Genomic DNA, 27,087 nt, shown 5'->3' with positions numbered 1-27,087 from the left:
ATTATTATATTTTGTTTTTTTTTTCGTTTTGAAGATTATAATAAAAAAACTGAAAACTACTGCTATTAAAATAGGGATATTTTTGAATTATGAATACTAGCTTTCCACTTTGAAATCCACTTATGATACCTATGTATTAATTTCAGATCGCGACCCATTTCTATTATCTTTGACCTCCATACCTACTTCATAACTAAGTGGATCTACCTAACGTACAAGGGTAACATAACCCTAAACCAAAACACCCAACATAATTTATACCTTAATAATATTTATTCGGGTTACCTTACTTACTCTTTGTATGCGATAGCTACCCCTAATATCTTATTTCGTTGGCAATATAACCATTATTGTATGTTCGGCCGCAATACTCGGGTTTCGTTAGACAAGCCTTGGATAATACGTTCATACACATGAAGAGTGCTACATCTTGCTTTGTATTTATGTTATCCTGGTACCTCAGATCGTATAACGCGTTTGTATTTAGAGAGAACTTAAGTAGCTTAGAGCTAATAAGGCTAATAATGTGCTTATGTTTTCCTGGTATCGACCGATGACCCTTTTACCTCTATAAGTTTTTTTTTTACTGTGTATCTAGTTAATATACTAATTACTATATAGTATTTGAGTATCTTGAATGTATTGTGAATGTGCGATTGCCTTGTAGCAATAGTCAAAAAAAAAAATAAGGAGGATTCAGATTTTTTTATCAACTTACCATCTAAGCAGATTATTTTGTGTTTTATGTTGTAAGGTACGTACTGCATGTTTATGTTGTTTTTGTATGGTGTCTGTATCGGTTGAATTTAACCTTTTCTGTGGTGTTTATGTTAAATAATTTAAGCGACCGGTAAACGATCTTCTTTGTCAAATTATACGCTAATGATTTTACTGGTTCATTAAACACAAACGGATGTGATCAAGCATGTTTGGATTTTAACGGAGTTTTCGTCGTGAAACTGAAGAATGAGCAATATAGGCAAAGCTATGCGTACGGCAATGGCACGCTTGTTTGACAAACATGAACACAGACGATCAAACTTGCTTGACAAACTCGCTGTCAATCAATTTTTTTTTTTTACACGTTGTTTGGTAAACTGTATTTATCAGTCTACGGCTTTGTTTTGACAAACGCGTATTTGAGTAATTATTTGATCGTTTTATGGGCGCTTTCGTTTTAAACTAACTTTATTTTTTAAATAAATAAATATTCATTTCAATATGTAAACATGTTCTTCATTAAATTAATTAGAAGTCACTTAAAGTCCCCGATATAAAACAATTATGTTTAATTCAGTTTGAAAGAATAAATTAGTTACCCAAAGTTTGGTATCAGCTTCATATACTATTGTTAATTAAATTAAGTGATTAAATTAATTTAAAACACAGAAATGTGCTCTCGATTTAGTTAGCCGATAGAATCTTTAACATCGAATCGTGTTATCGTCTACCCTCCAAACTGTTTTATCCAAATTCCTCATTATTTTATGTTCCAAATATCTAATACTCTTTTTCCAACAGGTGTTATACGATGGCAAGCTGTCATCAGCCATCGTCTTTATGTACAACCCAGTGGCAACAGACGGTCAGTTATGTCTACAGTCCGCCCCCAAAGGAAACGTGTCATACTTCGTGCATACGCCGCACGCGCTTATGCTCCAGGCAAGTTATGATGTCTTGGTACTTACTGTAACGTTTCATGCATGAGGGATGGAAAGAAAAACTCGAGAATGTTCCCAGACGTTGAATAAATTATCACGTTCTGTCTAACAACGTGATGGAATAATTAATTTTATATGCGTGGGTTATGATGTCCTGGTACTGTCACTTACACGTGTAACGCTTCATGCCTAGCTAGGGGACGGAAAAAACATAGTTACATAATAATTATGTTCCTAAGTGTGGACTATTTTATATGTGACAGACTAGCAAAACGTGTCAAATGATGAAAGTTATGTGTTCCTAGTAATACTGTATAAATAGCGTTTGTATCAAATATTGCACACAACAATGAACAAACATAGATAGGTTATTAGATAGGTTGGTTATAAGCATTTTGTTAGCTCCTATTAGATACTATTTACTGTGTGTATCTTTGTTTGATTGGCCGTACGTAAACAGCTCACGGCTATCCCAACTGTATTTTCTCAACGTATTTATTCTAATATCTTGTATTTCATGTCTCCCTGGTGCGCAGGAGGTGAAGGCAGTGGTGACGCATTCTATCCACAGCGCCCTCAACTCAATCGGGGGCGTGCAGGTTCTGTTCCCGTTGTTCGCACAGCTCGACTTGCCTCACGACGCGCCCGCTGCCGATCCCAAACGGGACCCCATGCTCTGGTATGTTTATGTTCTCCTGGTACTTTTAATCTTGTTACATTGTAAGTTTCGTTCAATTGCAAAGGTTTTTTTAGTGAAATGTAAAAACGCCCGCAGCGCTCCCAATTTGTCAGGTCAAGTAATGAATAATACCGTTTGGAGAAATCTAGAATAAAACATAAAAAAACGAATGAAAATAGTAATTGATCAGACTTAATACATAATGTGTGCGCAGGAACTATGTTAATTTCTAATTAAAACCAGTGAGGTTGACCATGCAATCGTACACACGCATGGACTCTCTGTAATTAGATTATTACTATCATTATATTGTCATTGATCGGTGCTAAATACTAATGATATTCACATAACGTAGCATCGCGCATGTATCCCCGAAGGGGTAGGCAGAGGTGTATAGTATATACACCCACTCGTCGCCAGCCATGTTTTAGTCCCATGTGATGTTGCTGATCGATAGGATTTTGGTAGTAGTATCACTCTTCTTCTTATCGTGTGTCAGGGTGTCAGAGTTATTACTGAGCCGCTAAGGGCCCCTAACATGTAACGACTACTTACTTACATCAGTAAGTAATAACCGGGACCAACGGCTTAACGTGCCTTCCGAAGCACGGATCATCTTACTTTTTAGACAATCAGGTTATCAGCCTGTAATATCCTAACTAAACTAGGGATCACATAGTGTTTTTGTGATATGTCCCCACCGGGATTCGAACCCGGGACCTCCGGATCGTGAGTTTTTTTTTTCAAATGAATTGCTCCGATGTGACCTTATTGATAAAGTATTGAAAATTCGGCAATTAACCTTTCAGTTTCCATCCATCTCTTAACAACAGAACAGAAGCGAGACAGTGCAACCTGAAACTATCGCCGTATAACTGTCGGCCCATTGAAGGCTACATTGAAAGAGCATTTAGCACTGCCCTCGCCGCCTCTTAGAATATTAATCACTAGTCTATAGCAAACAGCCCCCGCGGCACCGCGACCGCGCCGCGCGCTGCGCGAATTATATCGAGCGCTTCAACCAATAGCCGGGCGACGTCCATCTACGTAGGTAGCATTCACTTCGTTTATTGGTCGAAACCCTCGATCATTCGGTGCGCGCGCGGCGCGGTTGCTGTGCAAGGTTTATTGAGACAGATGAATTAGGGTAATTCGGTGATAGCCCTGTTTGGTGAACGCATGACTTGCATTGTAGTGTCACAGGTTGGAATACCGCTTCGGAGTCTAAATCTAATAGAAAGAATTAAAAAAACAATATTGCTCTTTGACATTTGTTTGCATTGCGCACTTACTTTTGTTGGCGCAAATGTCAAATTGCAATATAACTTGTTTAAATGAACCCAATAGAGATCCATTGTTGGTTTTTCTTTTTTAAGTAGAATCCAGTTCAGAGTATAATTAATTTCGGCATAAAATAAAAGTTAAGAGCTTCGTTACGATATGCAATTTTATTTTTATCTACCTATGAGGATTTTTATTTTAATATTTCAATCTCATCATTTCCCTGGTGTTATCCCGTTTTCACTGGGTCCGCTTACCTAACCCGAAGATTTGACAGGTCCAGTTTTGCCTAAATCTACTTAAGCCTACAACAATATAGAGGTTACTGCGGAAAGCAGGTGACCAAATCACAAAGCATTCTTGTCGCGTTTGATGTGGGTGCTGACAAAATTGTCTCCACTGTTTCCCCATCTACTTACTAAATTAATCCTTAGTATTGTCCATAGTGACTTACTAAATTGTATAACAATATTTTGTTTTTTTTTTTTTAAGAATTCTAGAGCCCTGGTTTGAGGTTTTTCTTGCAGCTTCTTTGCCCCGGCTATATAGTTTGTGAGAAGCTGCAGTAGTTTTAGGCGGATGAGACATTCGTCATGTAAAAACTGACTTTATAAATTACTATATTAAAAGTGTTTTTGTGTTACCTACTGAATAAAGCTATTTTTGAATTTGAATTTGGGTGAATATCAAAATGTGTCAAGTTTGGTGGTGACTGTCATATATTTTTTTCGTGAAAAATTGGGGAAATTGGGAATTGAAAAATTCCTTTTTCATGTCGGAACCGAGGATCCTTTTGGATCTTTTTCATGTCGGAACCCAATTTTTCACGAAAAAATAATATGAAATTTCGCCACCAAACTTGAAATTTTGAGATTCACCCATTTGAATCCTTACTTTACGCAATCACAAATTGAGAAATATGTTACCTACAAGATACATACTATTACAAGGTACGTGTGTTCATGTTTGAGAACAAATATGTCATTAGCCAGGAGACGTATGTCTCTTAACATCCCCAGTGTATTCTGGGCACTGCTACTGCCTTCTAATTGCCTGGTAGATTTATCACGGTATTTGCATGCGCCTCGGTTATTAAATTATCGTTTATTTGAATTTATGGCGCAAGTAAGGGATTTATAAACAATTTACGACAATTTTCGATGTCTAAAGAGGGTGGAGGGTTGAAGATTGGGTTTATAGCCCTTAAACAAATAACCGTAAAGTTGTTTGAATATTTGCTGATAGTTTCGCATTTCAGTGGGTTGCTTTGTTTCAAAGGTACTCTTTGATTTGCAGGTTTTGGAACTATAAATTGGACGATTAAATAATTTGTACGGTTTAATTCAATCATCTTCCAAGATCATTTTGAAATTCGAATGTGTTGTTCTAATATTTTCATCACTTTCAATTTTAGCCCTCTGTTCACAAACGGGTAGCGCCAGTTCAAACCGTGGTACCAGACTTGCACCAAAAGAGTTAATTAATTTGTCTTACGTCGACCATTAAGTATAGACGGCGATACGGCTCACCACGTATCACGTTGGTCCTAACAGACAGCTAGGTGAGGTGTGTGCCTTAGTTCATCTCTGCCTCTGCCTACCCCAATTGGGATATAGCCGTGAATTTATGTTATGTTATGGAGAAATGAATCATACAAGGTACTACTCTCGTACCAAGATTATATGAACTTCATAGAGCTAACCGAATTTCTTGTTCCACAGTTCGAAGCTGCTCGGCTTCGTGTGCTCACTTGTGGAGTCCTGCGGCACAGTTCAACAACACATGCTGCAATGTCGTGGGTTCCTGGTAATATCCCACATGCTACAACGCTGCAGCCGCGACCACCTCACGCCGGATACTCTGGCATCTTTCCTCCACCTGACCAAACATCTGGTCACGTGTTGCTCGCCCAACTCCGACTTGCTTTTGAAACAGGTAGGCGCTTTATGCTTTCCTGGTACTTTTGTGATTGTCTTCACGCTTTATTGCGGGAAAAAATGGTTTATAAAAAAGTAGTTTAAAAAATTGGGCACATATTTTAATTGGTTTTTATTTTACGCGAATACAGGGCGGTTAAAATGGCCACATCGAAGCAATTCATCTAAGAAAGCAATATTGCTATTTGACATTTGTGTGCACTGCGCACTTACTGTTATATGCGCAAATGTCAAATTACAATATTGCTTTTTTGGATGAATTGCTTCGAGGTGGCCTTTTTAACCCCCCAGGTACGTGTTTTTTTTTTTAATATTACGTACATACTTCACCTACTAGGTAAGTGCTTTATTCCCTTTTTGAAAAGGGGACAGAAAGAACGGCATTACTTTCATACAAATAAGTGGAAAGAAAAAAAATGTATGTAAATGTTTTCACCCTGGTTTCTAAATTTAAATTTTGTGGTGTTCGCGGTAAAATGTGAAAAAAAAAAAACAATCGCGCGCTCATATACGAATTTTAAATATGTAACTGATTAGATATCAAACAATTTTTGCAATTTTCCTTGTAGGTGAAGTCTAAAGCACTATGTATCACTCGGAATAAAGTTCGATTCCCAACTTGGTTGTACACCCTCTTCTTGTTAAACGGGCACTTTTTTCCGTCGTTGAACAATTTACTATTATTAGAATAGCATACATAAGCCGATATTGTAAATAATGAATAATGTATCGAGGTGAGGTAGAATGAAAAAGCTTTAGAGAAATCTCTTTATCACGGTATAGGGAAAGAATAATTCTCGGTAAATGTTCTCGAGCAATAACTCACTGTGGTTTTGCGGTACACCGGCTTGCTTCTCAAACAGGGAGCCCTGGTTCGAATCCCGGTACCGGACTTGTACCAATAAGTTATTAATTTATTGTAAGTGCAGATTTCACTAACACAGTTAACTAGACTATTATAGATGACTAGCTTTTGCCTGCGACTTCGTCCGCGTGTCGTATTATAAAATAGAGATATTTGTGTGTGTGGGAGTGCATGTCAAATTTCAAGCATCTAACTTATGCAGTTTCAATTTTTTCATACAAATGTTTCTTCCCGCTAACTCCCGTTTCCGTGGGAATTTCGCAATATCCTGTTGCAACTAAGCTTTAAGTTAACTAAGGTATCTGCATGCCAAATTTCAAGCGTCTAACTTAAGCGGTTTAGATTTTTCATACAAAATGATTTTCCCGCTAATTCCCGTTCCCGTGGGAATTCCGGGAATTCCTTTCTTAGTGCACCTCTACGGTACCTAAGCTACGTCCCTTCCAAATTTCAAGTGCCTACGTTTAGCCGTTTAGGCTGTGCGTTGATATGTCAGTCAGTCAGTTTCTCCTTTTATATATTTAGATAATGTGGCTCACCACTTATAACGTTGTCTAATTGAAAGCACGGTGACGTGTGGGTACTGAGATCATCTTACGATGGATGTGCCTCTGACTACCTCACTGGGAAGTCGCTTAGTCGTGAGCGGAGCGGACTCGTGGGCTTATGTTGTTCATAAGAGTTTATAAATAAATAAATAAAAATCATTTATTTTCAGACTACAGTCCATAGATATGTTAGTATGACTAACTTACATGCTATGTTAGTAACAAGTAATGTAGATAATATAATAAGCAGATGGGCAACCTCACCGTGCGCTCGGGCGCAACACGTGCAGCTCGGTGAACCGGCCCAGCAGCGCGGAGTCCATCCGGTCTCCCACCATCCTAAGGACGCTGTTCTGTGTTTATAGCCTCTATAAAACTTATACTTCAGTGGCTGATATATTTTACTACAAGCCCAACACTGAATAGTACCTAATATAAATTTTACAAGCACAGATTTCATGGACCATCTGCTAAGATTTCACTTTACACTCGAGTTGGATCGTAATTCTGACCTTAAAGTGGTACTAGAGGGGTTTAGAATGCTGTAAATGGGGTAATTGCTGTATAAAGTACTTGATTGGGAGAAGATGGAAAGGCTTTCAAAGATATGAAGGGAATCACAATATTATCTAGACGAAATTGGAGGTCGAAACCTAATTTTGGGAGTATCTTATCGAGAAAATCAAATTTCCGAAAGAAATATGATTTGAAAGAGGTACATATTTTTTTTAATAAATATATTTTTTTAGCAAAGATTACACGGGTGATCGTATTTTCAATTATTTGATTAGGTAACATTTAATTTGTAATTCCCTGCCTTTCGAAATTAAATTTCTGAGTAAATCATTGCGATATTTTAAATATTAAAAATAAGAATAGGGAAAAAGAAGGGGACAAAAAGGGATAAGAGTTTTGTATTGTATTGTAAAAGAGGTAATTGGTAGCTTTATGCATTTTTTCCTGCCAACCAAAAGGTGTACGATCATATTAATAACAATAATTGCAAGATTCTAGGTAGGGGTGAAGGAAAACATCCTGAGGAAACCCACATTCCCGAGAAATGCATTTTCGGAGGTATGTGACCTAACCTGTATTGGGCTGGTTTTCTCTACGCGGGTTGGAAGGGCAGACAGGCAGTCGCTTCTGTAAAACCCGGATCTGTCAAATCTTCAGGTTAGGTAAGAGGACCCCGTGAAAAACGCGATAATGCTACATCTCCCTAGCATTAACTCATGTTTGTATTTTTTTGGTAGCCGGTGGCTATGAAGACCGTATTTCATGCACTGTATCATGTAACTTGAAGATTTGACAGGTCCAGATTTTTACAGGAGCGACTGCTTGTCTGACCTGCCAACTCGCGATGGGAAATCCAGCCCAATACAGGTTAGGTAGCATACGTCCGAAAATGCATCTCTCGGGAATGTGGATTTCTCTTTTTTGCTCACGATAATAATTTATGATCCAAACATGAATTCGAAAACAAATTCGACATTCATTGGTTTAGGCCTGTGCTGGATTCGAACCTGGAATAACACGAGTATCAGGTGTAAAGTATTTAAATGCAATCCACATTACCTATCTAATTAAAACCAACTACTGCCGTTACACTACGGATTTAATAGCATTATACCAGTGAGGGGTAAAATTGAATCGAACATAATTACACTGCACGGCGCACCAAATTTGTCCCTACCCTGTTAAATGCTCTGTTACCGGTATTAACTATTATAATTAGGTCCTATTATACCATACATTTAATGATATTATAAGTAAATTAATGAGATTTTAATGTAATTAAAGCACATAATAACGGGTTCTTACCGCGTTTAAATGATTTAAATGTTTGAGATTTTAATGTAGTTTCTCGCACGGGCCGTTTTGTGGTAAAAAAATAATTAAAAAATATTTATTCTTCAAAATTGGCTTACGTAGTTAGCGCTTTTTGGACGTCATAAAAGTTTTTTTGAACGTCAAAAGTAATTGTTGTTGATAGTTTTTACCTCACACAAACTACCCAGTTTTCTAGGTCAAAGATAAATTATGAAATTCTGATTAATAAATAAAGACAAATAAAAAAGAGAATTTAATAGATGTAGGTAATAGACTGGCTTAGTAAGACATATCTAAAGGTGACAAATAACGTTTTCGTTTTTCTATTTAACTTATGAATTTTAATAAATAAAAATGTAATAAGTGCGACATTTTGTCACGTTTTTCTATAATGTCACTTTGTTTTCATAGTAATTTCGTGTGTGTCAGTAAAAAGTAACTGATTTGACTAGTTGGAAACTACCCTATTCTTACCCTAAGGTTTCAATTAAAAGTTAAAGAGCTAGCAATAAAAACTTCCTCTGATTAAGTGTTTATATTATGAACATTATAATATACTTACTGTTCGGAAATCGAATCCACGATCCGTTGCTTAAAACGCAAGCACTTACATAATATAAACTCACGCCTGTAATCCCTATTGGGGTGGGCAGAGCCACAAACAAGTAACAAAAGATAGCTTACAGCCTGTGTTATGGTGACAAAGAGTCAGCCTAACACCCATAAAAAAATATTCATCATGTTAGAAAAGACACAATCCCTTTGTCGGATTTCACGACTTTTATTCGCTTCTAGTCCAGCACAGAAGCTTCACGCAATGCTGAAGCGCTACGCAAATACATAAAAAATCACAAATCCTGCAAGGTTTTCTGAAAGTTATCAATTTAAAATATAGATAACTATTTAAATATTGAATCAGCCAAGTATAAAATCCGATTAAAAATCAATTTTAAAATCTAATTAATATCAATACTGTAGAAACCTGTTGAATTTGATTTGATGAAATATTCAAAGCTTCTAAATGGAATTTTGATCAATTAAAACTATCTCTATTTATTCGTTCTAGCTACATGAGTTTCCTTTGCTGTTTTTTTTTAAAAGTAACATTTTAAAACGAATGAAAAATGTTTTTTGGAGCAATGGTTCAGGGCTCTTTCATACTAGCAAGTTTTCTGGACGGTTTCTCGACGGGAAAAGCTAGTATGAAAGCAGCCTTAATATATTGTTTCGTTTACAGTTCCTGCATGTGAAATTTTTATTATACGTACTACTCATATAACCTAAAATAATTACGTCAATTTGTATATATTTTATATGCACATATGGTCGTAAGGCCCAGATGCCTTTTAAAATCCAAATCCCATTGTTTAACTATTGTGTCTGGAAATCCGGGCGCCGGGCGTTACGAGGATATAACAAAACCAATGTCTATCATCATGTAAAATATGTTTGTGTGTATAATAGATGTACATTGTGAGTTAGGTATTGTATAAATTAAATCGAGAACGATATTTACCCAAGCCATTTTTACGTATTTTTTTTTGTTAAACCTGAAATTAATGTTTTTGTTAAATCTCAAATTCAACTTAAATTTTCAAATTGTTTTGAAGGCAGGCCTTTCATGTTTTGTTTTAAACAAAACACAGACATGTTTGCAAACAAAGCGACAAGTTCTACTTTCGATGCCCGCCGGGAAACATGTTTTATGTTTCTGTGTAGTGTGTAGATCTCAAACATGCTCATAAAACCTGCCGGGTCTGCATGACAACCGCGCCGCGCGCAGCGTGAACTATATTGAGCGCTACGACCAATAAACGATACGAATGCTATCTACGTAGATGGACAAACGGCTATTGGTCGAAGGCCTCGATATAATTCGCGTCGCGTGCGGTGTGGTTACCGTGCATAATAATATGAACTTACTTATACAATAAGCATTTTTATTTATTTTTCTCAATTCGAATTAGTATTTTAAACGTAAAACCGTTACTTGTAACCTCCTGTAGCTCACATTTCCTACCATGCCGGGCTGGTTGGAAGAGATCTCTTTTAGTGATAAGCCCACCTTTTGTTAGATATTTTCATTGTTTTCCTTATTATGTAGACTATAAAGAATATATATAAAACTTAAAAATTTGTTCGTTATGATCGACTTTTATGCTTTTTTTTCGAATGCCAACCTAATACTTATTCGCCTTTTATCAAAACATAATTAAAAAAAAAAAGATTTTCTAAATTCGAATTGAGAAAAAATATTTGCACTTTACGTGATATGTACCTTAGCCTTAAGTTTGTATTGATGGTTGTACCGCATGCTCCTTGCTTACCCCCTTACGACCCACGATTCACCAAGTCCCGTTGTTTCTATACCACCACCATACTCAGCGCAGGACTTCGGGAACGATTGCCGAACGGAATTGAGGCACTTGTATAACTAATTGGAGTGATTCGAAACCAATGAACGTAAATGACTATATAAGTATTGTTTCGTTTGTTTACTAGCTCCTCTCATTTATGATTGCCTGGTACAATGAATGATTAATATTGCTGTCATAAAAAGAACAGCTCTATGAATGCTTATTTCTCTATTCATTCGTTGTGCGAGGGCCTAACAAGTTCGTTCGGTTCGTTCAAAATCTTCATTGTTCTCAAACTACACCCATATTTTAGGTCCTTATTTTCACTTTTACACCACCATTCAAATTTTTTACACCAGATCGTTAGGTATGCAATCCTGCAGCCGTAGCATCCACGCACATTGCGCGCGATGCGATAAATAAACCAATAGGACTGGTTTTGTTAGTTCGCGCGCGATATGCGAGTGCCGTGCTATGACTACAAAAATATCGTGTACTAAATTAAACTACTACTATTTATATTTTTACAAACATACAAAACGCAGCTTAGAAAATGCACAACAACCTTCACGCTACCTCTTTCGGGTTAGACAGAGAGGATGGACCGCTGGGCACCTTATGTTCCATCTCTCAAATACCAGGCACATATAAATTAGCTTAGCCACATGAAGTAGTACATAAGTGCACTCGAAAGGATCACTATCGCTTTACAAAGTATAAACACTATCAAGAACACACAGCTTATCAAAAACGTTTTTTAAAATTCTGTACACCCTACTTATTTATGTTTTCCGTGTTTCTGTGTATTATTTTTCCTTTTTCTTGTTTGTTAGTGTTATTAAGTATCCATTCGTCTCTCAGTAAAATCCTGATCTTACTCAACCAATATCTACTTATAGTAAGTATAGTAATTATAAAGCAGCTTTGGGTACGTAGCGACAAGAGCCCCTTTATATATAATAATCTTTATAAAGTTTAAGCCTACACAAAATAGACTACTGTAATAATACTTTGCACACTTAGTGAGGTTACAAATCACAGTGATACTTATCAGAAAAAATATATGGAATCTATTAAACACCCAAGTTATATGTTCATAACATTAAACAAACTTTTACACCGAACCCACACAATTACCTATTAACATGATTATCAGATATCACCCACATAATGCAAATCATAAACAAAGTAGGTGGGTATCTATATTATCTAATCCAATAGACAAAATCTCTAACATCATTCACATAATAACTGCGTATCGAAGTATTGTCACACTCCAGACACTTCATACAAAACACCTCGTTTTAAGACACTACACATTGACGTTATCGTACACGCGCATCTGTGTGTGTGATGTCTGACGCCCATACGATTGAAAAGTAAAGCAACACTGAGGGGGGTGAGGCATGCCTAGCTCAACCGTTGGTGGGGAGCGGAGAGTTGCCGTTATGTACGTAATAATTATTATTCCTTATTCTGTAGTATTGTCTAACAATCTAATCGGCCCCAAAACTCAAAGCAAGCGAGCGTGCGATACGAACCATCGGACAGTCAAAAGTCTATGCTAACCTAGTCTTTTTGCCAATCTTTTGTGACCTGGCAGTTGTTGGACCACATTCTCTTCAACCCGGCCTTGTGGATACACACACCAGCAGCCGTCCAGGCCAGATTGTACTGCTACCTGGCCACCGACTTCCTGGCTGATGCGCATATCTACGGGAGCGTGAGGCGAGTCAGCACCGTGCTCCAGACGGTGCACACGTTGAAGTATTACTACTGGGTCGTGAATCCAAGGCAGAAGAGTGGAATCGCGCCGAAGGGATTGGGTGAGTTTGATTTCCTTTGTTTTTACCAGTGGTTATTTTTATTGCGTATGGCAAAACATATCCTGCGTGGATCATATATGTAATTTAAGCTTCCTCAACCAAGTCTCTGCCGCATCCGTCATACAAAGCAGCTATGCCATCTGGGAACCGATGTAGAGAGGGCACTCGTTCACTATGTGATAGACACACATCTGCGATTACCGTTTTTGAACGCAGTGTTGTATTTTGGACTCGATGAATTCGTTTGACACCTAACACAACACACTTCGCTTAAGCCTGGACTTTTGACGTTCAGTCAATGACCAGGCCTGGGCACCGTTTGTTAAGATGGGCAGAATACACCATGTCCATGAGCTTTCGCCTTATTGAAGTGGGAAGATCCCGTTTCATTCGGCGGACAAACTATAGGGGTGCTTATATCATTAACATTTTAATTAAAGACCTTTTAAAATCCAAACCCCATAAGATTTCTATCTGGGAATCCAGGTCTTACTCGGTCTTACGAGGTTATATTTGCCTCTCTCTATTTATTTAAGAGCTGCTCTCTTGTCGGTGGAGTAATCGCCATCCCTCTCTTCTTCCCGTCAAATCCTTCACCTCCTGATACGCCACGACCTACACCTTCTCTTTTATTTGTTTCATAAATGTTTTCCTAGGTCTATCCTTTCCTCTCTTTCCTTAAATGTTTCCTTCTATGATGTTTTACCTAACTACTACTACTGATACTTGCCTATGTGATATAAATTTTATCATCGACCCACCATCAAACAATACCTGTTTAATATCACCAAGTGGCTATCTTTAAACAAATGGACTCGTTATTGTCGTCGTGATGTGCAAATAATTCATCAGTGTCTGGTACATTCAATGTTCGTGCTAATGAATGTAGCTTCAACAAAGGATCCGCCATTGATAGCCGCTTTAAAAGGTATAAATTTTATGCCATTTGAGGATACAAATGTTATTATTTACGAAAAAGATTTATGATGCCCTGGTGGTAGAGGTGGAAGAAAAAGGCCTAGCTGTATACTGCGATCAGATCCAGGATTTTTAAAGAAAAGCCAGGTCAAGAGTACTGTTAACCGGCGAGCATGTATGAAGTCCTTGATGGTGGTGGAGAAGTGAAAATGGTGTGTCAGGATCGTAGTAAGTGGAATTCCATGTCCTCTGCCTACCTCAACAGGAAATAGATATGATCTTATGTATATATGTATGTGGGATATAGAAATTTTATTTATTTTATTGTTATTTATTTGTTAATAAGGTACATACAACATTACAGTGTACACCAATGCGCTGTATGACGAGAAAAAAAAAAACAATATAAAAACTAATATAAAACAAAATAAACAATGAATGAAAAAAGAAACAAAAAGAAAAATAAGACTATGAACATGAAAAACACTAAAAAAATAAATAAAAAAAATACAATTTCAAAATTAAAAAAAAAATTAAAATAATAATTGAAAAAAAAAACAAAACAGTAAATCATTAACAAATCTTCTCGCAAAAGGCCAAACACTCTCCATACATAATATAACGGGATATTTGAAATATCCTCACTCCTTCTATTTTAATTAATTTTAACCAACCAAACAAAAACTTCCTCCCTTATCCTCTAACCCTGACCGACATCCCACCATAGACACCCTTTCTTACTTTTTAGAACTGCCTTACGTCCCATTCATTAACCAACCTCCATTCATACCATAAACAATCAAATTCCCATTCATTATCCTTCCATAGTATTCTCACTTTCCTACATGTATATTATTTTTTATTATTAAAAATCGAAGAGGGGTGATTCGAGAGCATCGGAAGTCAATATTCAAAAATATCTTAGAATCTTTTGTTTATTTGCAAATATATGATACGAAGGTTGGTAACATACTTACATAAATTCCAACCGGATATTCGCAAGATATGCGAATATTTGAAAAAGGATATTTTGGCGGTGACTCGGTTGATATGGACTTCCGCTACTCTGAAATTCACTTTCGTATCAAAATATTGCAAATGCCGATCAGGATTAAATTCAGTATTGTCAACATTATCAATGCAAATATCAAATATAGCATACGCAATCGTTTTTAAAATTATTACAACATTTCAATTCAATTATATTCGTTTCAACACGGTATTTATTTAGGTTATAGGATCAAATATATATTTTAATATATATTTAATGTAATGAGGGAATTTGCAAGCTACGTTTCTCGAAAACTATACGTATAGATTGCGCTGTACATTTTCTCCTTCATTTAACCTTCTAATTTCATGGATAACAGATCATATACATAAATAAAATAGAGAATAAAACATATTTGATAGACATAACCATACCATCTGACTATAATATAGGAGCAAAAGAAATAGAGACACTAAGCAAATATCACCTACTGCAAAAAGAAATAACCCGACTTTGGAAAACACCTACCCAAATCATACTCATAGTTATAGGAGCGACTGGAGTAGTAGCCAAAAGTTTACATAGATATTATCGCCAACTAGACGCAGATATAAACATACACGTAATGCAGAAACAGGTCGCCATTCACACAACAATTATACTCACAAAAGTTTCAGGAAACACCATGTTTATAGAGAGGGACTCCGATCTACCTTTTCCTTGAGGGTCTCGGGGCGGGAGAAAGGAGAAAATCCCGACCCAGGTCGAGTAAAAAAAAAAAACTAATATATATGTCGTGGCCAGATCGTAAAATTGATCATTTCATGATGTGTTCGACCATTTCATGAAATGGTCATATTTCATGAAATGGCCAACTTAAGATGACCATATCGTTGAAACGTCAACTTTTAATGATATATCAATCAACGTTTGGCCATATCGTTAATGTAGGCGGTGTCCATGCTATGTGGTGTAATAAAAATGCGAATAGTCGATTAATTTCTTAGGTTCAAAATTATGCACCTATTTGATATGGAAAATTGAACAATAACATTGATTCAACGATTATAATATCAATCAAGTTTTAAATATAATCGACACCAGCGCCACTATCGGTGCATAATGTTACTAATTTTACGATATGATTGCCAACGTTTGGCCATATCATGAAGTAATCATGCATTTAGTTGCTCATATCGTTAAACGTTTTGTGTTCATTGATCTGGCCAATGTACATCATGATGTGGCCAACGAATGATATTCTATTTCATGAAATGTGACCATTTCATGAAATGATCGAGCACATCATGAAATGATCAATTCTATGATCTGGCCACGACATGTATATACTTCTGCTACTACATTGTATTTTGGAATATTTATATACCCAAAACAAAGCCATACAAAGCCATCTATATTATTTTTGGTGACCGTAGCCTGGGAAGTCACTCGTTGAAATTACTTTTCTGGCAATATATACCTCGAGGGTATGTATTATATTGGAACCTTTTTCTATGTTTTTCCAATTTGTCTTTGATCCGAGCTTTTGCATATGAAACATGTAAATAATTGAGGAAACTGTTATGGAATTCATTTTCCTTTTTACAATATTTACATGTATGAATTCAGGGTTTCCCATCGGGTAGTTTAGCGACAATTATGACATTCTGATTTCTAAATAAAGACTGTTACGCTTCCTGTTCTTTTTTAATTTCCTTTTTACTACGTAGTGTCACCTGGCAACACTAAGACTGTCCAAAACGTTTTCTATTTCAGTCTATATAATTATTATAACTTACATTTATTCTCGTCTCTTGAATTCCAGAGGGCCCCCGTCCCGCTCACAAGGACATCCTCACGATTCGCGCGTACATCCTGCTATTCCTCAAGCAGCTGATCATGATCGGCAATGGCGTGAAGGAAGACGAGTTGCAGTCCATACTCAACTACCTCACCACTATGCACGAGGTATGCGCTCCTGGTACCATGTATTGTATTTTTTATTTTTATTTTTGTGACGTGACTTATTGTAGGCACCAGGTAAGGAAATCTCATCCGATTCTCATCATCTCTAACCTAATCTAACAACGGCGTCTGTGGTCCAGTGGTTGAGCGTTGGGCTCACGATCCGGATGTCCCGGGTTCGAATCCTGGTGGGGACATATCACAAAAATCACTTTGTGATCCCTAGTTTGGTTAGGACATTACAGGCTGATCACCTGATTGCCCGAAAGTAATATGATCCGTGCTTCGGAAGGCACGTTAAGCCGTTGGTCTCGGTTACTACATACTGTTGTAAGTGAGTAATCGTGACATGAGTCATGTCAGGGGCCTTTGGCGGCTCAATAATAACCCTGACACCAGGGTTGCTGAGGTTGGTAATCCACCTCACAACCCACACGATAGAAGAACCTGATCTAACCTGAAGATTTTACAGGTCCGATTTTTTACAGAAGCGACTGCCTGTTTGACCTTCTAATCCGCGAAGAGAAAACCAGCCCAATACAGATTAGGTCACATACCTCCGAAATACATTACTCGGGAATGTGGGTATTCTCACAATGTTTTCCTTCACCGCTGACCACGTGATAATCATTTATGATCCAAACATGAATTCGAAAACAAATTCGAAAATCATTGGTTTAGGCCTATGCTGTGATTCGAACCTGCTACCTCAAATTGAGAGTCAAGCGTTCTACCAACTGCACTACGACGGCTCTTAATCTCATCCGATTGGGATTTTTTTAAAAGGGATTTACGTCGTTTTCGCTATAAGGTAACGGAAGAATTTTATGAAAATTACAATCCAAATTCTTAACCAATTATCTGTCAATTTCAGGACGAGAATTTGCACGACGTGCTTCAAATGCTGATCTCACTAATGTCTGAGCACCCTAGCTCGATGGTGCCTGCATTCGACGCTAAGGTGAGGAGTCTTTGAAAATGAAGGCATTCCTTATTTTGACCCATTTTACTGTGAAAAGTCGTGAAATTTCGATATGTAATACATAAGAGGCTTGATTAAGACCAAAGAGATTCTTTTTACGAAACGTCAAAATTATACATTTCTATGGAATTTGTACAATACAATACAAATACAAATATACTTTATTGCACACAACATACAAAAAAAAAAAACACAGATGATGATAGATACAGTACAATCTGGCGGCCTTATTGCTAAGCAGCAATTTCTTCCAGGCAACCAGTGGATAGGAAACATTATTACACTTTGGTGCGGGACAGTGCAACATCTTGTATAAAATAATTAATACTATAAATAAAAAAACAAATAAAAATAAAATAGAAATATATAAATATAAATACATACATACATATACATCTTATTCTTTGTTATGTAATTGGCTTTCTGTTGCTATATTTAAGCCTATATTGTTTTGTAAGCTGTTCTCCATGTAATAACTGAAAAAAAATAAACATGTAAGATAGTCAAAGAGGAAAATAAGATTGTTTTTAATTATCTTAGACTGACTTCTGTATCTAAATTACCATTTTATAATTTATCTTTAACCTAGTAATTTTGCCTTTCGTCAAATAGCAGGATGAGAGACTTTTCAGGCTACATTCCTCATAAACAATATAGATGGAGCTGTAAAGATTTTCCTTCGTTTAACCTTCTAATTTGAGGAGCTCGGTGGCGCAGCGGTAAACGCGCTCGGTCTGCGATTGTTGAAGTTAAGCAATTTTCGCAAAGGCCGGTCATAGGATGGGTGACCACAAAAAAATTTCATCTCGAGCTCCTCCGTGCTTCGGAAGGCACGTTAAGCCGTTGGTCCCGGCTGCATTAGCAGTCGTTGATAACCATCACTCCGCACTGGGCCCGCGTGATGGTTAAAGGCCCGATCTCCCTATCCATCCATAGGGAAGGCCCGTGCCCCAGCAGTGGGTACGTTAATGGGCTGATGATGAACCTTCTAATTTCATGGACAACAGACATATGCATCTTTTATCTTTGTTTTGGGTTTAAATTATGACTCTTTTTATTACACCCAAGCACAATCACATCTTTCATTTCCACCAATTATTATTGTTATCAAAATAAAGAGAATCAATAAAGGTAGCAACATAATTTACATAATGTGATCCAAATATGAGAGACGGCAGTGAGACGTGGCCGCTTACTATGGGTCTCGTGAGGAGGCTCGGTGTCGCTCAGCGGGCAATGGAGAGAGCTATGCTCGGTATTTCCCTGCTCGATCGAATCAGAAATGAGGAGATCCGCAGGAGAACTAAAGTCACCGACATAGCTCGAAGAATTGCAAAGCTGAAGTGGCAGTGGGCAGGACACATAGCGAGGAGAACCGATGGCCGATGGGGCGGAAAGGTTCTGGAATGGCGACCACGTGTCAGACGACGCTCAGTGGGTAGGCCCGCTACAAGGTGGACCGACGATCTGGTGAAGGTCGCGGGAAGCCGCTGGATGCGGGCAGCGCAGGACCGATCGTCGTGGAGATCCTTGGGGGAGGCCTATGCCCAGCAGTGGGCGTCATACGGCTGATGATGATGATGATCCAAATATCGAGCAGCAATTATTATTTTTCTATATATGCTTCTGCCATTACATTGTATAATTGAATAATTATATACACGAGTAATTAGAAAATAGGTAATTATCACGTCAAATCTGTACAACGCCATCTAAATATTGTTTATGGAGAACGCAGTCTGATGGACTAATATTATGGGCGATAGGCTGATCCCTTATCACCATAAGGTTCATCATATCCATCTTAGGACTTCGTATCAACAGTGGCTGCAAGTTGTCTTTGATTACTTGTGGCTCTGCCCACCCCATTTGGGATTACGGGCGTGAGTTTATGTATGTATGTATGTATGCAGTCTGGAAGGTTCCTCATTGCTTTTAGACCAATGAATTGTGGTCTTTACAGACCCACTGTATTAATTGCCGCTTATGTTGTGTTGCAGGGCGGCGTGAGGACAATCTTCAAACTACTCTCGTCTGAGAGTCAGCTCATCAGACTGCAAGCGCTGAAACTGCTTGGATTCTTCCTCAGCAGGAGTACACACAAGTAAGCATGGTGCTGACTTACGATGACATGTGCCAACAAGAATTGACAACATTTCAAATTTTTAAGCCGTGGTTTTTTTGTGCTATTTCGAAAGTACTTGTTTAAATAGAAGACACGTATTTTTTCTTTTCAAGATTTTTCCACTAGAAGTTACAAAAGATATTTTTTGAAAATTGGATTCTGCCATTGATAGAATGAAGGCAGTATAATGTAATGTACCTTTGCATGCGTATTTAAAACAAGTTGCAAACAAAGTGTCATGTTATGTATGACATTTACTTTTTTTATAATTTTTATGTAAAGGTCTGAACTTATTATGCCTTCCTCTTCTGACCTCGTGGATTTTTCAATATATTTCTATTATTAGTGAATTAAAAAATCTGAAAAAATGTGTTTTGTGTAAATCATAGAAATATCTCGAAATGGTTTTCGATTTAAGGCACCTTAGTAAAAATGAAATGTTGTCAATTCCATAACATAAGCTCCCGACTATATACCAATTGGGTAGTCACGAAGTCAAGAGGTACATCCATCGCAAGATGAACTAAGTACCCACACCTCACCGAGCTTTCTGTTAGACCAACGTGGTGAGCCGTATCGCCGTCTATAATGGTCGAGACAACTGTGTTATTGAAAACTGCACTTAAGATAAAATAATAACTCACTGGTGCAAATCCGGTCCGGATTAAATTCACCGGGCTCCGCGAAACAAGAATATGTTATTAAATGAATGTAATCACTTTAAAGATCATACTATATAAAGGGCCTAGCCAACACTACATAATCAAATCAAATCAAATATACTTTAAAATGCTTTTAAATGCTTTACTTTTTTCTTTTTTTATAATCTTTACTACAATACAATAATAAACATGTATGACATAATGTCCAGACGTAAATACGACGTGATGTCGCCTCACAACCTGTACACGCTGCTCGCCACGCGGCTGGGCGGCGCGGGCGCCGGCGACGCGCTCTCCCTGCCGGTGTACAACGCGCTCTACGAGCTGCTCACCGAGCATGTTGGCCAGCAGATCCTGTATACAAGCCATCCGGAGCCGCAGCCGCACTTCCGATTAGAAAATCCTAGTGAGTATAATAGTTCCAAACACGGTATAAGAAGACCAGGTATGCTCAAAACTGACAGCTAGCATTTCAAGGTTAGCCCAGCTGACATCATCTAACCTTGCGTTTCCATTTCGTAAAAAAAAATTACCCACGTCCAATCTTTTTTATTTACTTTGCAAGGAAATTTTGTACTTTTAGTAAAAGATTTACGTACAGTTTTAATGATTTTTATATATGTGACAAATAATAGTAATTAGTCAGTAATTCACTTAATTTTCAATTATAAAATTTATGTCTTTGGAATGTTGGAGATATCAATAGAATGGTAACACTTACGTCATCAATGGGCTAGCAATGGTGGCTTGTCATAGGATTGAACATACCTGGTCTTCTTATACCATTAATCCAGAACGACTAAAGCAAAAAGGACAACTTTCATCAATTTCTAGAAAACCAATCCTCACTTATTATTGTCCCTGATAAAATACTAACCTATGTAATAACTTCTTTCCCCAGTGATCCTAAAAGTAGTGGCAACGCTAATTCGACAGTCGAAGCAGACGGAACAACTCCTGGAAGTGAAGAAGCTCTTCCTATCAGACATGACACTCCTCTGCAGTAACAACAGGGAGAACAGACGCACCGTCCTTCAGATGTCCGTGTGGCAAGAGTGGCTGATCGCCATGGCGTATATACACCCCAAGAACGCAGAGGAACAGAAGATTTCTGACATGGTGTATTCCTTGTTTAGGATGCTACTGCATCATGCGATCAAACATGAGTACGGGGGTTGGAGAGTCTGGGTCGATACGTTGGCCATCGTGCATTCTAAGGTAAATTGTTACGTCATGAATCGGGTTTTTTAAATTGCCCTCAGCGCTTCCCATTTGTCCGCCAAAGTAGTTATTGCCACACGCGGATAACAATACGTAAAAACACAGTTTTTCCGTCAAACGTCGGTTAAGAATTCACGAGTGTATTTGTGCATTATTTATCACTCATTGCGATGTAATACTGTATATAATAACATTTGCAATCGATAACTACTGAAAACCAACTAGACACCTATTGTATGCAATAGCCTTGATACAAGTTGTCTATTTAATTCTTTCGCGTTATAGTTAAGTATTTTTTCTCACCAATCTTGCAGGTGTCATATGAAGAATTCAAGCTGCAATTCGCGCAGATGTATGAGCACTACGAGCAGCGGCGCGCAGACAACATCACGGACCCGGCGGAGCGCCAGCAGAGGCCTATCAGCACCATCTCGGGTTGGGAGCGCCCGCAGGCCCCAGCCCCCGCCGCCCTGCACCACCACGCGGCCCAGACCGAGCTTGGGCCCGGGCATAGCCTCCGTGACGTCGACTGCAGCTGCAACCCACCAGACACCAACGAAGAAGACTCGAGGACTAACGTCGTATATAGTGAAGTGTGTAAAGTGCATAGCCCTGTAAAAAATGTAAATACCGAAGTGCCCGATGACGGTTGTGATAGTGTTAAATGTACAGAGGTCGAACACGCGATCGATGAAGGCGAAACGTCTAACGAACCGAGGTTGATCAACGCGGATAATGAGTTGGTCGATTCTATTATAAATGAGAATAAGTTACTGGAGAGCTCCGAATCTGGGATCGGGACGATAGTGGAAGAGAAGAGTGAGAAACCTTTGACGAGGCAAGGCAGCCTCGATTACATTCCAGTGAGAGACGTCGGTGATAACGTCTCGACGAAAGACGACAACACGGACAAGAGCGAGGGGATACCTTCGAGTTTGTCCGTCAGCGAAACAGCGAGTCCTGAGCGTGTAGCCGACGGACTGAATGCGGCGACGGAGAGGGAATCTGACCTGTCTGATCCCTCCGAGCTGTATCTCACTCCGAGCGAGACAACTAGCCCTAAAAAAATACAAGATAAGACTGACAACCTAGACGAGGACAGCGATGATCCTAAACATATAGCAATTAATATCGTGAATGATGTACTCACGATTGCTTTGGAGACGGTCAGGTTAAAAACTGATGACGACACTGATTCTGGAGCTATATCAGGAGGCTTACATTCCGAAGGTAACACACCAAACGGACGAGAAGACTTTGAACAGGAAATCGAAGAAATTATTGAGGAGCAGCGAACGGCAGAAAGTGTCGCTAGTGAACTAGTAAATGATATTATTTCGAATGTAGTTACAAAATGTGAAGAGAAGAATGAAACTGTGATAGCGGACGACAATAGCCCGCAGAGGGTGATACCATCTGATCACCCACATGAGGGTAACGTTCTGCCATTAGACGGAGAATTTTTAGTCAATTCTAGAGAAGAAGAGGAAGAATCTCATAAACAAAAGCCGGAAGAAACTATAGATGAGGTAGCAGAAGAAAATTTGAAGAACGACAGTCAAAAGGTTGAATCTAGTGTACCGGAAGAGCCGAAGACGCCAGAAATACCTCCTATCGCTACTATTAGTGAAAACATTTCACGAGCAAATCTACAACAGCAAGAACTGAAAGAACAAGAAGATGAGAGGAATCGTGACGCGGACAGAGAGAAGAGACGAGTCAGTTTACCTGGAGACAGTGAGATGAAGCAAGACGGCAATAGGGAGGGTGTTGCCTCTCAAGGCACAAATACGACGACGTCACCGAAGAGGCCACGAAGCGCTTCGACTAGCACGCAAGTGGATTCTAATCACTTTGGTAAGTGTCGATTTTTCTGTGATTATAAGTCTTTATTCATCGTAAAGCTTCATTGAACATCACTAGTCAATTTAATTCCTCCTGGAATCCTGTTAACATCGCAATTACATTTAGAAATTTTTGTTACACATGTCTAATAACAGTATACGGCCTGGACTCAACGAATGTGATGTGTTTTAAATAACTATTAGCGTTTGCTTATTAATGATGTGACGTGTTATTTAAAACGCATCTCCGTTTCAATGGAGTCAAGGTCCTAATGGAAAAAATATGGACAGAAAATATTTTAAGTTCACGCGGTTATTGATTAAAACACATAATAACGGGTTCTTACCGCGTTTAAATCAGGGATATGAGACTCCCGATATTTCGACACTGTTGCAAGTGCCATGATCACGGGCCGACTGATGGTATTGGAGTGGAGTAGGTAGATCCATAATTTTCTACGGGCAGACATATCTGTCTACTCTCTTTCTTTGCCGCTTGTTTATGTATTTGATATCGGAATGCTCTGAATCATCTTAACTCGCACCAAACTCACTACGACAAACTGCACTCACTGTGTCCTCACGTTTTGTCACTTTTTACAACACCTACCACTGGATTCCACATGCTCGATAATTTGAACCCGTCTTCCCTATTGAAATAAAAGAAAATATCGGGCGTCGTCTCATATCCCTGATGTAAACGCGGTAAGAACCCGTTATTATGTGTTTTAATTCAGAAAATATTTGTTCATACAAAACACTCAAACGTTTTGCTGAGTCGATGAATAAGATTATTGCTGCTGTTGTTTCTGTGAAGTTAATTGTATTTGATTTGATTTGTTATATTTGTACCTACCATTTATGAACAGACACGAAAAGGCCGTCTAAATGCAACCGGCCGATGTTCTCGCCGGGCCCGACACGACCGCCATTCCGGATACCGGAGTTCCGGTGGTCCTACATACACCAGCGGCTGCTGTCCGATGTACTCTTCTCACTGGAGACTGATATACAGGTTGGTGAATTATGTTTACAGGAAAATTCGTTATCGTATTCTTTTATCGTGTGGGTTGTGGGGTGAATTACCAACCTCAGCATCCGCCAAAAGCTCCTTACCTGATTCATGTCACGACTACGTACTTCAGTAAGTTTTAACCGGGAACCAACGGCTTAACGTGCCTTCCGAAGCACGGATCATCTTATTTTCGGACAATCGGGTGATCAGCCTGCAGTTCTAACCAAACTAGGTATCACAGTGATATATGCCCACCGGGATTCGAACCCCAGATCTCCGGATGGTGACTCCAACATTCAACCGCTGGACCAAGGAGGCCAATAGGTCGCCTTATCCCGCAAACCGTGAAAGTATAAACAAAATTATGAAACTTTACATTTAAATACACCCCATTACCCATTGTGTGTTCATATTTATTAGAATGATAATTAGGTAAGTAATCGACTATCAAAAGAACAGGGGTCTAAAAGCTACAGTGAAACAATTCCCCTATAATCTAAAAAGCAATATTACGCATATGTCAAATAGCAATATTTTTAATTATTTTTTAATATTTGCTGAGCTAATGATTTTGCAATAATTCATCAATTTCGGAAACTGTGTCTAAATCTTTATTATTACTTAGAACTAATTAATTGGACCTTCAAACGGTTTCCATCACTGGACCTCCAACTGTTTTTGTAAAGGAGCGTTCATCATCCGACAACAAATCGTGTAATTTATGTTTACTCTGCCTCTAGGTGTGGCGCAGTCACTCAACGAAGTCAGTGATAGACTTCGTGAACAGCAGCGAGAACGCCATCTTCGTAGTCAACACGGTGCACCTGATCAGCCAGCTAGCTGACAACCTGATCATCGCTTGTGGGGGATTGCTACCACTGCTAGCTTCCGCTACTTCGCCCAATGTAAGCATGAATTCTCCGAAGACTCTCATCATCCTCCTACCCATACATCACTCCAAGTGGGTCCGGATTAACATGTATTCCATTCGTTACTATCTGTCATCATCTTAATTCTCAGACCTTTTACACACATACATTTATCTTCATTCTTCACAAAATCCATTTTCTCTCTCTCTTTATTTAAGAGCTGGCGCTCTTGTCGGTGGAGTAATCGTCATTCCTCACAAAAAATCAAAATCCATCCACACTTTAAAAATTCCGAAGACACTGTCTGCGTTTAAATACGCAACACATGTTGTGGCGACACTTTTACAATCGTGCAACAACATTGGTTTAAAGAGCACTGTTTCAAGAGTTTCCACCCAGATATTTCTTGTCAGAAATTAAAAATCCATCTAATATTATAACATAACATAAACAGCCTATATAAGTCACACTGCTGGGCACAGGCCTCCTCTCAATCAACCGGAGGGGGTATGAAGCATACTCCACATGCTGCTCCACTGCGGGTTGGTGGAGGTGTTTTTACGGCCATTAAATCAAAAATCAAATCAAATCAAATATACTTTATTGCACAGAACTAAAATTACCCGGAACCAACGACTTAACGTGCCCTCTGAAGCACGGAATCATCTTACTTTTTCGGACAATCAGGTGATTCAAGCCCGCGAAGTTCTTACCAAACAAAGAACAGTCTCACAAAGTGATTTCGACAATGTCCCCATTGGGAATCGAACCCGGACCTCCGGATCGTGAGCTTTACGCTCTTACCACTAGACCACAGAGGCTGGCCATCTATTATCATGCTTAATAAAAGCGTCGAGAACTATTCTGACTACTATTACGACGGAAATGATTTGTGCATTTCACCATCCTCCTGCCCTTATCCCACTCTAAGTGGAGTCTGCACGACATGTATTCCTCTTCCATCCATCTCTGTCAGACGTCTCACACCTGTCATACACGCATCCGGAAATGATTTGTGCATTTAAAAACAAAACGTGGCAATTTTATAGAACGAGTTGGACGTGATCGAGCCGACTCAAGGCATGCCGGTAGAAGTGGCAGTGACCTTCCTGCAGCGTCTGGTCAGCATGGCGGACGTCCTGATCTTCGCCAGTGCGCTTAACTTCGCCGAACTAGAGGCGGAGAAAAACATGTCCAGTGGCGGCATCCTTCGCCAGTGCCTGCGACTGGTGAGTAGACTGCGAGTAGCGTTACGTTGGGTATGCTCCTGTGTTGTTCTGATGCCCTGGTACTTCAAACTTTGAATTATTTTGACCGAAATTTTCTGATGGGTTTTTCACGTCTGCCGAAGTTAATTCCGAATTCCGAATTGTAATAAAAATGAGCTGTTTTGATTTATTCGATTGCCTAATAAATATACAAATGTTGAAATTTGTCACATGCAATCGCAGATTGCTTTCATTTCTTTTAATCCATAAATTGATTGTTTTGCAAAAGCGTCATCCGAACAA

The 27,087-nt window shown here is 38.6% G+C and overlaps 1 protein-coding gene across 1 annotated transcript in view; it reads left to right on the top strand.

Annotated features, from left to right (window-relative positions):
• Positions 1–27,087, top strand: part of LOC126375406 (neurobeachin) — a gene marked incomplete at its 3' end in the record, with an annotated part of 592,334 nt that overhangs the window by 301,840 nt on the left and 263,407 nt on the right. Inside the window, exons 11-23 of the mRNA XM_050022313.1 lie at positions 1,522–1,662; positions 2,198–2,340; positions 5,343–5,556; positions 12,762–12,984; positions 16,719–16,861; positions 17,733–17,819; positions 19,841–19,944; positions 20,837–21,033; positions 21,529–21,845; positions 22,163–23,705; positions 24,562–24,707; positions 25,448–25,612; positions 26,626–26,805. Of these exons, the coding sequence (XP_049878270.1) occupies positions 1,522–1,662; positions 2,198–2,340; positions 5,343–5,556; positions 12,762–12,984; positions 16,719–16,861; positions 17,733–17,819; positions 19,841–19,944; positions 20,837–21,033; positions 21,529–21,845; positions 22,163–23,705; positions 24,562–24,707; positions 25,448–25,612; positions 26,626–26,805 (3,603 nt within the window). The remainder of the gene's footprint in view (positions 1–1,521; positions 1,663–2,197; positions 2,341–5,342; positions 5,557–12,761; positions 12,985–16,718; positions 16,862–17,732; positions 17,820–19,840; positions 19,945–20,836; positions 21,034–21,528; positions 21,846–22,162; positions 23,706–24,561; positions 24,708–25,447; positions 25,613–26,625; positions 26,806–27,087) is intronic.

This window comes from Pectinophora gossypiella, chromosome 19 (assembly GCF_024362695.1).
Source record: "Pectinophora gossypiella chromosome 19, ilPecGoss1.1, whole genome shotgun sequence".
Classification (NCBI taxonomy): Eukaryota; Metazoa; Arthropoda; class Insecta; order Lepidoptera; family Gelechiidae; genus Pectinophora; species Pectinophora gossypiella.
The sequence above is the reverse complement of the archived record's forward strand: the minus strand, read 5'-3'. Positions and strand labels throughout refer to the sequence as shown.